The following is a 16,967-nucleotide window of genomic DNA, read 5'->3' as shown; positions in this document are numbered from 1 at the left end:
GAAGTAGAAAAAAAGGTTATTCATCGTTAAATCTAAACTTGCGCAACGTTACATGTACATATAGCTCTCAAATATCAATTGAGCATGTTCTACTTTTAGTGCCATTCCTGCAATTACTTCTGAATTCAAAGTACAGTGATGTGTTAAAAGTGGAATGCATTTTCCTTTCTAAAGACCACGTCATCCTTCTTTGGATCCTGTTTGTAGCAAAAAGTAGCAAAATGTCTATGTACCATTTAATCTAAACTTTGCGCACATGTACACATACCTCTCACAGACGAATTCAGCATGCCCTAGTTTTAGTGCCATTGTGCCATTATATAAGTATGTATGAGTTCCAAGTAGAGATACATGTATGTATTTTTGAAAGTAGAGCGAGGACGAAGGAAACATGTGATTTGCTAATTGTGCCCGGCCGTTCAAGGTCCTGTGAGTTATTGTGACTGTCTGATATTCTAGCGTTGTAGGGTGGTACCACATTCTTACTTCTAGTAGCATGTACTGATAAAAATTTATTAACACAACAAAAGTACAGGGACTTTCGTAAGGTCTTCTACAACTACACAAAAGTAAATACAATGATTCTAACGTTTTGGAAGGTATAAATGAGCATATCACTATACGAAGAGACTTGAATAGTTTTATTGCTATTTTCCTGAACTTAGAATATAATCATTTAATTACAACACCTACGTCGTCGTCTGTGTATGATTTGTCACAGTTCCTTCCGCTAGGACTAAGTATTACTAAGTTCCTACCCTCCGACATGACCATATCACTTTTACATTTCTTAAGATAGTTTGTTTTATTCTTAGCTTCAGGCTACATGCCCATATCTTAAAAAAATCCGCCTGACCATACCTTGTGCAGAACATGAGATAGAAAGACTTCAAGTTCTTCTGCAGTACCAATGATAGCCAGCAGGGACTCCCAAATCACATATTTTCTTCGACAGGACAATACCTAACCCCATAGCAATTTTCATGACAATCTTTCAATCATATGATAGCCTCTTGATTCATTGTTACGCTGCTAAAGGGCAGTTGTTACAGTGGAACCTTCTCATTGGAGACAAGCATAAGAAGCACTAAAACAATACCTTGTGAAAGTACTTACCCTAAGTTCAATTTCAAATTTCTGCACAACATAGCCACAAGGGTATACTTGATAATTATGCAAAGAAAACAGGCTGTTATCCAGCTCGAACGACGAGTACAGATCCCGGAAGTAAACAAACCTTACATTTGACCCAGATTTCGGTTGCACTCATCCGCTCAGGGCAGGCCTGGCCAAACTACTCACATATGTTCTTACGCCAACTAATCTGGTGAACTAAACAAATTCCAAAATAGGAAAGCTTACACCCTAACTGTTCTTTCTAAACAAAAAAGTCTCCAGATTGGGCCAAAATTTTCAAGGAAAATAAAGGTTTCCCATTTTTGACCTCCGCCGTGCATGTCCACTGTAACGTCTACCCTAAACCACAAACACCTCTGCAGACGCTAAAAACAATTGGAAGAAAGTACAAAACATCTCAAGGCCATGCTACATTAAGCATCACACAACTTCAAAGCTAAGTACACAGGTGCCAAATCATAAGCAAGACATAATATGAATTTAGACACATTGTATTACAGGCGTATCGCTTGCACAGGGTTATGATCCGAACTAGATTAAAATCGTAGAAGATTCTACTAAATTAGCCCGGCTGATGATCTCCCAAAATATTACAACTACGGAGACCATAAAGGAAACCACACAGATGAGGTAGGTAGGTAAATGGAGCCAGCCGTACACACTCACGCTACATCTTCAGAAAAGACGCTGTAGCCGCATGTTCTCGTTTAGAACTTTCTTCAGGCCCACATCAATATTATTTTGCCTGCGTGGCTTTCTCGATGGCCTGGGGCTGAATAAGCCCAAGTGCAACATGTCCTGTCTTTTATAGACCAGCCTCAGAGTACCCTAGATGACTTAACCAATCACAGTTCAGCAAAAAATATGCTAGTACGTGATGCACTGCTCAGGTATAAATGCACTAGACTACAGATGAGGGGGGTTTGGGCTTCACTGTACAATTCATCCTACTGACGAAAATGTAACGTTAGGTGACACCGATTTGTCAACTAATAATAAAGAGTCTCTCCACCAAACGGCACCATGCCATGGCATGCTTCCCTTTGAATCCATTTGACTCTCCTCCTTTTACGTATCTACAGCCACGTTTCACCATTTAACACTCGCGAAATATAATCAGGTGTGACAACGTTGTTTGTAGACAATGACCCGATTTACTAAACGAGTCGTTCAACTGGGTTATGTACCGACAAATTCTCTTAGAAAAAGTAAAATAGAAGGAAAACCAGCAGACAATCAACTGCCAAGGCAACAGCTAAAGAATATCGAAAATGTGTACAGTCATCGTTCGTTCGAAAGGGTTGTCCCCATAATCCCCAGAAAATGGAACCGAACCCAGCAGACAAGCAACAGCCAAGGCAGCAGCTGAAGAACATAGCCAAGTCGGGCTTAGGCGTCCTACTCGCCTTGGTGGTTACGCTTGGAGACGCCTTGAGCTCTATTCTCATGCGCCTTACAAAAGAGCGCGGAGTGCAAGACTACCAGTCCATCTTCTGGAACCAAGTCGCGCAAATGGTCTTCGTCTTGTGTTTAACCATCGTTGTTCGGCCCAAACTCAGAAGGCAAAGCGGGAAGGAGACCGTCGTTTTGGTTCTGGGAGGAATACTTCGCGCCTCGGCGTGCGTGTTGTTGTGCCTGTCCTTTCTACACGCGTTACCGGGGAACACTTGGACCGTGTTGCTAGGCCTCGGCCCCGTCCTCACCATCGGACTATCAGCGCTTATCGCCAAGGAACGGCCGAATGTCGTACAAGTCACGGGAGTGGTGCTGTGTGTGTCTGGGGTGACCGTGATCGGGGTTTCCATGAATAACAAGGAAACCAACAGTCAGTCTTCACTGCAACAAGTACTGACGTTGATGCTTCCGATTTCTGCATGCGTTCTCTTCACGCTGTGCTGGGTCATGCTGCGATGGCTGTCCAACCGAGGCGTCCCTCTTGTGACTCACATGGTCTACTACAGCATGAGCGGCATTCTCCTCCTGCCGCTTGCGTACGTAGCAGAGAAGCCGCAGTGGAGTTTTCCTCTGGGTACTTGGGGGCTCCTCGTTGCCCAGACGCTTTCGTGCGCGATAGTGTATGTCAGTAACGCTGCCGCCATCCACAGCGAGACCGCCATAACAGTTCAGATTGTGCGGGTCATGACGGCTCCTGTTACCTTCGTCATGGGTTACGTCGTTCTCGGGATGGCACCGAACGTTCTTGAGATGTCCGGCGGGACCGTGGTGACGGTTGGGGCGACGGCGGTTGGGCTGTGGGCCTGGAGACTGAACTTGAAGGAGCAGCGTCGCGCTCAGCTGATGGACTCTCTCGGGTTCTCTGACAAGTCGGACGAAGTTGATGAAGAGAAGAAAAAGAAGAACTTTATTGAATGAACGAATACCTTCACGCCAAAAATAGTTACTCAAGCATCTGGACAAAATTTTGAAACAGTCAGACGTTTCAGACAGCATCCGCTGTTTTTCGTCAGTGGCTAAAGAAAGATCTAGTAGAACTAGGTTTTATACCAAAACTCTGAATAGATAATGTTCCTGTTGTTTTAGGAGCTAATGTTGTTCGTCTTGGGTGGGTGGGGGATTGATTCATTAGCATACAACCTTGTCTTAACTTACTATTCTATTGAACCGTCTGAAATTGTCTTCACTTCATTAACATATCTATTTTGGGCGTATCTTATAACCTGGATGTCTAACCTTCATCAACGAATATGTGTATATGTGTACCTTTATTGTACACATATACCCACTGGGTTAAGTACAGGTCACAAGAAAAAAAGTAAGTAAACAGATACATCTGTATGCATTTATACATTGGCAGATTGCTACAAGAATGATAAGCTTTCATGGATACGACTTCTCGTTTTTTCGTAATGGTAAAAATGTAAGAGGATGCATGTATATGGTTTATGACCACTGGCTTGTTTATACTTATTGAATGGGTACAATGTATGGCAACTTGTTCATACATGGCAGTTGCCGATATCTAACCATTTTACTTAAAGAACTAATCTGCGTTATGAATAACAGTAAATAAAATGTAATACTGCATGTTAATACTCTAGGACATGCTCAGAAAAACGCTTTTTGTATAGAATGTCCAGCGCCTGGAATGGTTTGAAACGGTAAAGTAATTAGATATCGTCAACATTGTATATAGACCTCATGCAGCTTTTTGACATTTATGTACATGTAAATTCTGTATCATGATGTTGTGTTCCTGTGTGTCATGTAGTTTTGTCCAGTCATGTTTTTGAATGGACCACAGGAAGAGTAGCTGTTAAGCTAATTGTGGATCCTAATAAACTCAACTCAAACATGAATGAATGAAGACCTTTATTGCATCTCTTTCTCTCTCTCTCTCTCTCTCTCTCTCTCTCTCTCTCTCTCTCTCTCTCTCTCAAGTTTGATACGCCATTAAATCTTTTGTCCTTTTATGAAGAAAACTGGGCTGCCAGGTTCTATCTGGTTTCACTTGAATTAATGTATATAACATATCTCTCTACAATCATTATCATAAGTATGTACAAGTATGACTATAAAGCAACGAAACACACAAAGCGTAAAAAGAATTTGTTTGTTTATCGATGAAATTCGTTGAGAGGTCCGTCAAATCGCTCGGTCGCAGCGAGGTCGCTAGCGTGCCACGAGTCCAGTGAGATGCCCGTTTTACATAGAAATCATAATAGACAAGGAAAGCTAACTAGGTTGATTTTATACTAAATATAGGATCAGCGGAATACAAAATGATACAATTTGATATGCTTTATAAACCATCGTGCAGCAGCCAGACAGGAAAGGGGAAATTACAGTGTTAGCTTTCAACATTAATGCTAACTTTTAAAATAAAACTAAGATAGTATTCTATCACCTAAAGTATCCGTCTGAGGGTAGGGACTTACTGAATCTTTAAGCACAAGTATCTAGATATTCACGTTATAGTCTATAATGTACAAGACGTTATTGTACATGTATGGTTATTCGTCAGATTTCTCAAATTCTGCTTCTTTGATATAGAACAGTTCTTATAGTCTCATTGGCGAAAAGGTCTAGCAAGAAATTGCCACTTTTAGATTATCTAACTAGTAGCTGTGTTAACACTATTTACTTCTCACCTCCAATTATCCCAAGGGTCAAACGACCAAACATAAAATTACGAAGCTGCCAGATCTTCGCCGGAGGCACAAAACTGCCTGTAGTTGAACAAACAGGTAAAAGGTCATTGGCAAAGAGCTGAGATATGGTCTGGCCTTCTGCGTACTTCTTGTCGATTTCTATTACTACAACTCAAAGAGGGAGCCCCTATAAGTCATCATGTTCGAAGACATGTCCGGACGAAACTACAGAGCGAACTTGGTCGTTGTAATTTCACCGAAGAGAGGACAGAAGACCTCAAAGACGACGAGACCACAAAAAAATACTGGATAATTGACACAAGTGTTCCCTCCAGACCATGGAAGAGTCCTTGTGTTTCCAGAACCCTGAAGTTTCACAACTCTACTTAAGTTACAGCACACCTTCTGTAGCCTTGTGTTTTAACCCAAGGCAATGGCAGTATAAACCACTGACGTTTCTAGTATGTAAATGACACTGACATTTCTGTCAATCAACTAACAGATATTACTCTTCAAAGTATTTCACCCATTTGGAATTTCCCGCGGACGTGAAAGGGTCCATTCATTCATTCATTCATTCATTCATTCATTCATTCATTCATTCATTCATTCATTCATTCATTCATTCATTCATTCATTCATTCATTCATTCCTTGACAGATTTATGTTCCTGTTTACGGAAGACAAAGTGACCTTCTGATTTAATTGGTGACCTGCACGAGGGCGCATCTTTGAAAAAGCCTGCGGCATATACGGGCGCCTGCAAGTACATTGTACTGAAGTCACAGCTAGCCAATCAGCTAAATGCTCGAAGGCAAACGTAAGACTCCGTTGAAACATAAGTGAAAACACCAGTGCTATAGTCCGCACTTCTTTAGGACACAGCCGTTCAGACAGCGGGGACATCTGTAAGAACAGAAACACCTAAAAACTACGTCAAAGAAACAACCAGAGCCCAACGTCTACTTGGAGAGTAGCTGTGTGAGCGTTGTTTACATCTCACCTTCAATTACGCTCAGGGTCAAACTACCAAACATAGAATAACGAAGCTGCCAGATCTTCGCCGGAGGCACAAAACTGTGTCTGTAGTTGAACAAACAGGTACGGTTTACAACCGTTCAGACCGGAGACATCTGTAAGAACAACCTCGCCACATTGTGCAGCACTGCCCTCCCAGCCAACACCTGGAACTTCAACTGCCAATCGTGAGTTTGTTTTGGTGTCTTGTTAGCCCCTTGTATCTCTTCTGCCCAGTCGATACTATGTCGTATGTAGGAACCTATACACTGACTATTGCATCTTACATGCAGAATAGCAGTATTACGACACAGGTCTGTTTGATGTTATATTTTAAGGTAACATGCAGAAGGTTTCGTCCGTTATAGTTTGTTGCTGTTGTGTCCTTTGTTGGAAAGGACGAGCGGGGACACCGACCGGTTCATCCTGCGTCAAGTACCAACAATGATCACACTCCGCACGTAGTCAATTCCAAGTCTCCCATTGTCTACATTTGCAACATTTTCACTACAAAGAAAGAAGTTGTCTCCTTTCGTTGCTTCAATCATGCATTGATATTAGTGTCCTGTGTCACAAAACGACTTTCCACTAGATCGCGCTGCGACCTCTCTGCAGTCAAAATCGGACTTGTGTAACCCTTTATTTCATATTGAAATATAAACCAAAATATCAAATTATGACTAAAAAGACAGCAAAATATGCAAAGCGTGAAAAGATTCGTTTTTGATCTATGAAAGTTGTTGAGTGCTTTGTCAAATCGATGACAGCGTTGTCGCAGCGTAGTCGCCGCCCTTATGGAAAGGGGGTGTAAGGGACAGTTACTAATTGAAATGTCCCTTGAAAATGTTGCATCTACGAAAAGGTCATACGTATCAAGGTCATGTTGTTGAGAAAACATTTGCATTTATGAAAGCTCTACTGAGCACAAAACGCCGTAGTTTGTTCTGTTGTATCGAGAAAATAACAGAATCCAAAACCTCAGCCACCGACCCGTGACTGGGCGCACAGCGATGCATTTTGTTCCGATGAGTCGTAATAGAACTGGCGACCCCACGATCTCAACAACCAACAACAGACCCGTACAATTAAGTCGCTGGCAGTCCCCAATATATACGCGCAATCTACACAATTACAACCGGATAATAGATTGGTATAGCACAACCCCAGAAGCAGATAGTGATACTGGGCTTACTGCCTGATAAAGCAACCTTGACATGTGTCATAAGATTGATAGCCGATTCTTTCAGGTGGTGCCTAATGTGACCTCGGGTGCACTGGTTTGAAAGTGAGTGTACGCCCAGTTTAGGTTGAGCTCTTGTTTACCACAATCACGCGGGGCTTATATATCACATTCAACCTTTTATCGTCTTCTGGCCTTGTGTGCATGTTCCGCCCAGATGCCTTTATCTTATCTGCAGGTCCTCGGGAAATATGTGCACGATGTTATCACCTCTTTACATATTCATATTCCACTCTATACCACATATTGTTTCTCCTTGTCCTGTCATTTTGGTCAAATGGATTCAACTCAAGCGGGCCAAATGACTAGTGTGCAAATACCCTCAGGCGTGTTTTACCTTCGCCAAAAAGGTTTTCGAGTGCCTGTGTGTGTCTGTGCGTAAGTGCGTGTGCCTGTGTGTGTCTGTGCGCGCGCGCGTGTGTGCGTGTGTTTTTGTGTGTGTCAAATTGAACATCAATGGATTCAACTGAATCGGGCCAAATGACGAGTGTGCAAGTACCCTCAGGCGTGTTTGACCAAGTTTGCAAAAAAGGTTATGTTTTCGGCTGCCTGTGTGTGTCTGTGCGCGCGCGCGCGTTTGTGTGTGTTTGTGTGTGTCAAATTGAACATGAATGTCTATTTTGTGAGATGAGCTGAACGTAAATTACCCTAATTTCCAAGCAGACGTCGGGTGACCTTGACAAGTGAAGTGTGATCGCGGGTTGTATTGGTTTTCGTCTCATTTCCTGTGATCCCAGGCTGTACCCAAATTGATATCTCCATCCAACGCCTTCTTTATCCAACAGGTCACGCGTTCACGACCCTATCAAGAGACCAATCCTGCCATGATCCGCAAATTTCATGAATTCACAGCAATGACCGACGAAATCTGATTATGGACAACGCATTCACTAAAAATTATAAAATTCCTTCTTGAGTCCTCTTGTTTTAAAGTCATATTCATCTCTGATTTTTTCCAGACAATGGGGGTTATCATTGTCATATTCCTCGGATGTCTGGTGCTCTTTTCCGGCCCAAATGCAGGTCAGTGAAGTGTATATGATTGATACTTAACATACTTAATCTGCTAAATACTATTCAATGTCTAAATCTAAAATCTACTGAAACCTAGGTTGTATGTGGTCATCTTAAATGCTTAGTGAGAGTAGTGTCTTGTTTACAATGCCAAGGTCCTGCGGTGGCTGTTCAATAACGATTTCCTTTGACCCACTGAGAATATTTTATTTGTTGGAGCTATTTCATATATACACATGAATGAATACATATATATCTCTATAATACATGTTTTTTAATCTTTGAACCCCCAACCGTTCCCGTTTCACCGGTCCTCGTGCAGGAAGAGTAAAATAGGAAGGTGTGCTGATAGAGCCAGTTGAGGTCATAGTTGTCATGTCTGTTCAAGATTTCTCAAACTCCTGTCCCATGGACTGAGAGAATTAACAAAAACTGGCACAGTTTTTGTTTCCCCTTTTCTCTATGTTCAGCTGGCGCCATTACCACACTATCGAAGTATGAGAGTGATAATATTTTTGTTGCCTGATAGCGGAGAAGGCAGCAGAGCATGACGCTACGGCCATTGAAGGAGGTGGCATATCTCTGGTTGAGAGAAATGAACGCAGTCTGATGGAGATATTAGCAGGTTATATATGACTTGTATATATGTATTTCAGATTATTGTTAGTTTTAATGTTATACCACTGTGAAGCTTGAAACACGGGAAATGAAACAATGGCATATTGACATGATTGTGCTTATCATTGAAAACTATGGCTGACAAAGCATTCAAAGCTCCTGTATAAAGGAACAGTTACATTTGCACACGAAATCAACACGCAAGTCATATGTCAACTACAATATTGTCTTATTGTCATATTTCAACTGACCAGCTTTGAAGGTTGAAGGTTGAAATTCCCCCTTTGTGATTTTGTTGTTATCAATTTCTGTTGGTTTGAACCTGTCTCCAGTCTTGCCTGATGTAGTCCAGGAGGAGATTCTCAATGGCAGTGATGCTGTTTCCGAAAATTGATTATTATTTGATACGTCGGTGAATGTTATACATGCAAGTAATAAGATGCACAATGCGAAATTTACTTTGAGAATATTACAGGACAGTCTTAATGATAGCCAAAATACGACAGTCACTCAAGCAACATGATAGGATTTGTAAACGGTCAGACGTTCGTGGTATACCGGTAGCATCCACCACTTTTCGTCACTGAAAAAAGGTAGTGGACGCTATCTGAAATGTCTGATCTTTTACAAATTCTATCCAGTTGCTTGAGTGACTTTCGTGTATTGTGATAATCATTTAAGGCTGTCCTGAAATATGCCCGAAGTCTGTCATCTTATGTAAATATGTTACTTTACATCAGGAGAAAAGGAAGTTCAATATGCTGATTCTGGAACTGACCAATTGGAAGACAGGATGAAGAGAGAGGTAACATTCTATTGGTCAAACTATGTAGTCACTCCTGATCTAAAAACACAACTAATCTTTTTTTTTCTTCTCAATCTTGTCTCTTGAAATATCTTGCAGTCTGCTAATAGCAAGTGTTCCTAACTTCTAGAGTGCTGGGAATGTAATGATCTCATGCCTGAATACAGTTGATCATCGTAAGAGGTTGTCCAAAGCATGAAAGTCTTACGTATCTTAACAAAAGCTGTTCTAGCATGTCCACATCAATCATACAAATGAGGTCCTGATTGTCATAATTCAAGTTGAACGAGGTTCACATTCACTTCATTTCCAAATGCTGCAACTATGACATTCCCGTCATTCACCATCCTATGCACCTACCCACATACCAAAAAGCAAGACAAGCCACTCAGACATTTTGGGCTATCGTGTTTACAGACAAACACCCAATCACTCACTCATCTGCGCCGATTTTCAGACAGACAGACGTACATGTTCAAACACACACACACGCACACGCACTCACACACAGACACACACACACACAAACACGCACATACACACACACACACTGCACACACACTGCACGCACACACACGCGCGCGCACGCACACACACACACACACACACACACGCGCGCGCACGCACACACACACACACACACACACACACACACACACACACACACACACACACACACGCACACACACACCACACGCACGAACGCTATCCAAATCATGACTCAGTGATATAAATTTTAAGGGACTGGATACATGTGCCTTTGTATGTTAGCATGTAATCATGTAACTGTTTTTCCTTTTTTCAGGCGGCAAATGATGTTCCTACACCATGGCAGCGGCGATTTAAGCTAGGCATAACGATATCAAGCAATTTGTTGAATACAGCAGGACATTTGTCGACTATACTTGATTTAGTAGGTCGAGCATTCGGCCTTTTTGGTACTCCTGAAGTCACAAACCAGCAGCTGCATGACATGCTTCAGGAAATAAGTTCAAAGATTGATGACATATCACTGGACATACATGAATTAGGAAAGGAACTCAACTATCAAAGCTGTTTAGGCCAGTACGGTGAAGATGTAAAACTTGTGTACGGATATGCAAACGATGATGGAACAAATGGTTACGATCCTGACGGTTGGGCAGATACAGTACTGAGTCGTGGACAAGATGGAGTGGAGAAGGTAAGTTCTTGTGTTGACATATGACTAAAAATATGATTCAGACATGACTTTGTTAATCTAATTCCAGATACAACAATAACATTTCTGCATATTTCGGCTACGAAATAACAAAACTTCAATGGTTCTGATTGTCAAGAATAGTACATCCCTAATGCGTTTGTACATATCTTTCTACGTTTAACTGGTAGAAACAGAGGCTAAACCAACACAAATTGATTCATATGAGAAGGAAATTTTCATCATTTTACTCTACCTATAATGCTATAAAAAGTGATATTTTCTTTTTTTCCATTCTCTTGAAAATAATGGTGTGCCACATCATAGTCTTCAGACATGAATAAACAACTCTCTTTACTATCACATCAAAGCTTTAACGCACATGCTACATGAAATTAAAAGAGAAATTTAGGGAATCTATTGACTAATGGCAGTCTCTTTATCATGCTCAAGTTCGTACCTCTTTGTGATCCTGAGTCAACTGCTATGATTATTTAGTCATCTAATCTTGGTAAATAGTGAAACGAATCATATGTTTGGTTGCATCGATTGCGCCATCGTTACTATTTCAGGCATTGGAGAATATACAGCACATGGCGATGGGAACAGGACCGAGTTTTGTCTTATGCGATGGAAAGTCCCTGTTTGAACTTCTCTTTGAGAGAATGAACGGCGACTGGCAGGGACCTTTTGCGACTAAGGTATGTATCATCCTAGCTGATATAGATTTCGAACTAGAAAGGAATATTTGCTAGCAAATACATAATGTTTACCTTCAGAAGGTCTAACCTTACAAACTACTGTTTTGTTTATTCTTGTTGTCTCCTTCTGGTCCTTGTTTATTCTTACTCAAACACCTTCATATTATCAAAGTATTTACAAACATCAGAGGGTTTAATCACAGCTCTACATCAGAATATATACAAGTACACATGCATCAATAAAAATCAATGGGGATCCAAGATAGATGTCATCTTACCCCTAGGACCCCTGCAATCGTTGCTATATACAATTGTTAAGATTGAAATAGATAAAGTCAAGAAATATATGCTTTGTTTTACTTCCCCTTTCTTTAGATCCGCCAGGTTATGGCTCATGTCGTGGCCCTTCAGACAGCTGGATACGCAGTATGCATGGAAGCCTTCAAGATAAAAGGAAAGTCCGATGTGGAATTTTCTAAACTGCACGGTGATACTGAAGCAAAGATGAAAGAGCTACTGCTGTTTATTCAACAATATCTCCCCTTTGGTGAGTACTTAATACCCTACCTTAGTGAAAAGGGAAGAGTTTGTCCTTGTCCAGCACTCTTGTTTCAGAGTCTGTTGTTTCCTTCTGGTCTTTGTAAGGCCTTGTAAAACTCTGACTTTTAGTAAGGACTACCAGCCTATAATTAAGGGTTAATGACCCGCCCCGAGGTGTATATGGTGTCATAACGCCTGGCCAGGTGCTATAACCACCGAATAAAACCACCGAGTGAGCGAAGCGAACGAGGTGGTTTTATGAGGTGGTTATAGCACATGACCAGGCGTTATGACACCATATACACCGAGGAAGAGGCGGGTCATTAACGTTATTATCATATAGCTTATCCAAACTGACGCATATAAGAGTAGACAATTTCTGTTTGACGCATAGATCCCTTATACTATTAAGAATGCATTTCAGAATTCACATTTGTCCTTTTTTAACAGAAGATGATGAAGAATATGTACAACTGTTGCCTGATTTATTTATTTCAACCACACAGGATAGGAGGGTCAGTTTCAGGTCAGTCAGAAAATGTTATCATTGAGAAATCTCCCTGCAACATGACCTCAGGTAACCTGAATAGAACACAGGTTCTTTGGCCAGCAGGAAATGGAACGCGCGGAACCTTAGATAGAACGTGGTTTCTTTGGCCAACAGCAAATGGAACACGCGGAACATTTTTGGGAATTTTAAATATGTTTTCCCTTTTTCATGTATTCTAAGGAAATTTTTAGAAATTCTAAGACAATAAAGATTTTTTTAAACAAGGTTAAGAAAAAGATTCATCAAATAGATACCCCCTCTACAAAATGCAACGGTTATAAAGATTTTTTAAACAAGGTTGAGAAAACGATTCATCAAAAAGATACCCCCTCTACAAAATGGAACGGTTGTGTTCTGACATGACGTCATAAGTGGTGTGTTATGGCGTGATAACAGACCACTTATTGTGGGCAATGGAGGCTTCTGATTGGTCGACGCCATCTACCTATGTGATAATGATAAATAAATGCAGGTAGACGCATTGATAATGTGTGAGAAGGAGTAGTTAATAGTATATGGATCAAAAAGAAACAGACTCAGGCAACACAGCTGAGGCCTGGCCGAACCGAATGAAAACAAAGGTTTATGAGAACGACGTGCAGATTCATTCACACAAAGCTTAGGCTTTATCACATCAAATATATATAAGTTTATTTACATCTCTGCACTGTGCATCTTTATCACTCAATGTAGAATGTTACATAAGGATATATTGCACGACGAAATGTCATTTCTTGTGCTTAATGGTTTTATCAAAAGAAGATATTTTACGGAAAGGTACCCCAAAATTTGGTGTGCATCATAAGACAAAATATGTTTAACTCATAACTAATAGTTTATTCTTCTAACTCTAACACAGGAGCAAAACAAATCAGGGAATGACTACACTAGCTGCTTTCAGCTGTTTTTCAATGCATATTAACCAAAAGTCCATTTCTGTTCCATTTCCCTAGACTGCCCTGATGGTTACACCCCCTTCAGGGACGCCTGCTACAAGGTGATTACAGAACGCAAGACGCACGACGAAGCTTCAACATACTGCAAATATCAGCAGCAATCACGTGGAAAGCTCGCCATGGCAAAGGATAAAGGTACAAATGACTTCCTCATCCGGCTTAAAAATGATGCATGCAAACACTGTCAGTTTCATTTTGGCCTGACAGATACTGCCTGGGAGGGACAATGGAAGTGGGCAGACGAGTCTCAGCTAGGCTCCTTCAATGACTGGGCACCAGATGAACCAAACGATGGCGGTGGTTGGTGGTGTTGGGGTTGCAGGTCGCAGGACTGTGCAGTGTTCAACAAAGACGGCGGTGAAAACGGGAACAAGTGGGATGACCGTCAGTGCAGCACGAGTCTGTACTTCATCTGTGAGGTGCTGCCTTCACGTAAGTTGTTAATTCTTTATTGACATTATTGTATCCTAATCAACTTTTCTTTGAAATTACAAAGCATTTCATTGAAGAGCAAGTGTCTGTAAGGATCACATAATGGTGGCAGGGGCAAAAAATGATTTTACATATTTTACACAGTGATACATGTAGTACTTCACCCACAACTCCTCAAAATAGATTTCTTATGAAAAGCATATGTTCATAATCGTGTCTTTTGCTATGCCAGTTTCATGTTTTTGACATTCTAAAGCAGGAAAAATGGCGCAAAGACTTTTTAAAATCCATTACCATGGCAACATTCGGTGTTCAGTAGAAAGAAAGCTATTTTGAGGGTTATTATTCATGTGTCATCACTGTGCACAATATGAGCTAATTTAATTTTTTTATCCCCACCACCGTTGCTTGATCCTTTTAGACATTTTCTCGTAAGACATTTATGATACCTAAATATGATGGACGTCATGTGAAAATTGAATAACCACCTATTGCATGGTCCTTTGCAGAAGTCGCATGTGAGGGCGACACTTTGCAAATACGTTGCTCACCGGGAAAAAAGGTGGATGTCCGGCATGAAAGGTTTGACTGTGACAGCACAGTATGTGAACCTCGGAGAGACGACGATGTACACGATGCAGGATTATGGAATAGATGGTGGTTTCCAAACTGTAATTGCTATGGGAGTACCGCTATATGGTACTTGTGCAAGTACAGCATGGAGAATAGAAAACGCTGTTTAGTGCCTACAAGACCGTGTCCTGGTAAAAGCAGGTACTTGAAGGTACTGTATTCCTGCATCTAAGGTGTGCGCAAATCGAACTTTCTAAGCAAGATAAGGGTGTTAAAGACAATGCGATACAATACGATAAGCTAAGTTTTTCCTTTATTGTATTGTATTATACAGTAACTGTATTGTATATTGTAGACAGGAAGTAGAAGAATGAAACATACATGTGTAAGAACAGCACAGTGTTGCATGAATTATAGATGGATGTGTTTCAGGTTTTGTATCCAACATGTAACACCGATGCAAGGTAAAGGAAGGAAATATGTTGTTTTGCTGACGTTTTTCCATCTACTTGAGACTCTGTTAACCATTTTGATCACTTTTATTTGACATGATCTGAAATTTTACATTAAGGTAATAGGCTAATTCTCCCGGCCCACAGAGTCTGTTTTTTTAAAAATGTCTAATAGATTTAGATTGTTTATGGAGGTTTATTTGTTCTATTTAGCTTTGATGTTAAGACGAAATGACCTGAAATTTGAGGCCAGGATAGCCACATCAATTCAATCCCTTGGGTTTCAGGCTTGCTGTTTCATTTTTCTTAGATTTAGAATAAAAGAATAAAGGCAAAATACTCAAGATAAACCCATTCTTCATAACCAACAGTCAAAGAAAGACACTTTTCCTACATGTACATTTCGTACAAGAACACGTGACAAGTAATTGGATCTGACAAAGGCATATCGGATGTCAATAATGTTGGTAAAGAACAGTAACTGTTGTTGAATAACATGAGCAGCAGAAGAATTGGAATATAGAAGCATGATAGATACAAGGCAGAGTATGTCTGACCTTGTGGCTTTAAGACCAATGCCACTTTAGAAGACAGAATGTTAGTCCACCACATCCGTCTGAACACATGTGTAAAACTATCTATGCATGAAATATGTTGATGTTCATCATTGTGACCCATGTTAGGATTTTATTCCTGTTCTTTTTACTTTTGCTTTTGCCAAGTATATATCCATAGGAAACGATAAGTGAAAGTTAAACCTCAAGTCTCATGATCAGCAGTTGGAAGTCCCAACAATGTAAAAAGAAAGAGCCATCGGTACCATCATAATGCCTCACTAATACACTTTGATCACTGCCTCAGACTTAACACCTCTATGGAATTCAAACTAAGATCTCATGAAACACCTGTACATGTATGGCAGTGCAGTTTGCAGAAAGAGGCTACATAGCCTTCGTATGTAAATGAATACCAATTGTACATTAAAGGTATCAGCAGATTGGTAATATCATGTTATATGAATGTTTAACGGAGGCATTGAAGAACTAGACATGTAGAGAACTTGAGCCGTGCTAACACAAAGAAAATCAATGTGCCATTCATTATCACATCATTTGTATGTTTTAGGATTGTAAAGCAGTGAACTGATTGGAAAAGAAGTGGTTATGTTTAAGATCATGTAAAGGAAACCAGGTAAAGAAGTGAATTGCTTATTGATCCACATCTAGTTTGTTCCATTCCATGAGAGAATGACACAGAAAGCATTGTAACAAACAAGACTCAAGTATGTAGTTTAATACCAACAATGATGTATCTACTGACTGTTCTCTGAGGCTGGCGATGTTAAAAATACTTATTAATTTTGCGCTTTTTGGTGATTTCTACAATAAAGGGGAAATGTTGGGAATAATTCGCATCTGTCATCTTTTAACAGTGTGTGAGTGTAACAGGGTGGTTGTATGTGTTAGTATGAGTGAACAAAGCAGATCTGGCCCCTTGAAATAGAACATTCAAACTTGAAACAAACTGTAACAGTACGTAAGTTGTTTTCTACACATAAGATTTACTTGCAACCCCGAATGTCTAATCATACACATATCATGATAATAGGATAAAAACAATACAAGGAATAAACAGTTGTAACA

General features: G+C 40.5%; 2 protein-coding genes across 2 annotated transcripts; both read left to right on the top strand.

The window, feature by feature from the left end:
- Window positions 1–2,085: 2,085 nt before the first annotated feature.
- LOC136447506 (uncharacterized transporter YyaM-like) lies at window positions 2,086–4,454 on the top strand. Its single transcript, XM_066446500.1, has 2 exons — window positions 2,086–3,889; window positions 3,923–4,454. Exon 1 carries the CDS (start codon window positions 2,461–2,463, stop codon window positions 3,508–3,510), a length of 1,050 nt encoding a protein of 349 aa, XP_066302597.1. The 5' UTR covers window positions 2,086–2,460; the 3' UTR covers window positions 3,511–3,889; window positions 3,923–4,454.
- A 4,011-nt stretch (window positions 4,455–8,465) lies between these two features.
- Window positions 8,466–16,732, top strand: LOC136447090 (uncharacterized). Its single transcript, XM_066445774.1, has 8 exons — window positions 8,466–8,526; window positions 9,047–9,142; window positions 9,876–9,940; window positions 10,746–11,123; window positions 11,693–11,821; window positions 12,197–12,368; window positions 13,865–14,299; window positions 14,809–16,732. The coding sequence occupies exons 1-8, from the start codon at window positions 8,466–8,468 to the stop codon at window positions 15,102–15,104; spliced, it is 1,632 nt and encodes a 543-aa protein (XP_066301871.1). The 3' UTR covers window positions 15,105–16,732.
- The last annotated feature ends 235 nt before the right edge of the window (window positions 16,733–16,967 follow it).

This window comes from Branchiostoma lanceolatum, chromosome 13, assembly GCF_035083965.1.
Source record: "Branchiostoma lanceolatum isolate klBraLanc5 chromosome 13, klBraLanc5.hap2, whole genome shotgun sequence".
Taxonomy (NCBI): Eukaryota; Metazoa; Chordata; class Leptocardii; order Amphioxiformes; family Branchiostomatidae; genus Branchiostoma; species Branchiostoma lanceolatum.
The sequence above is the reverse complement of the archived record's forward strand: the minus strand, read 5'-3'. Positions and strand labels throughout refer to the sequence as shown.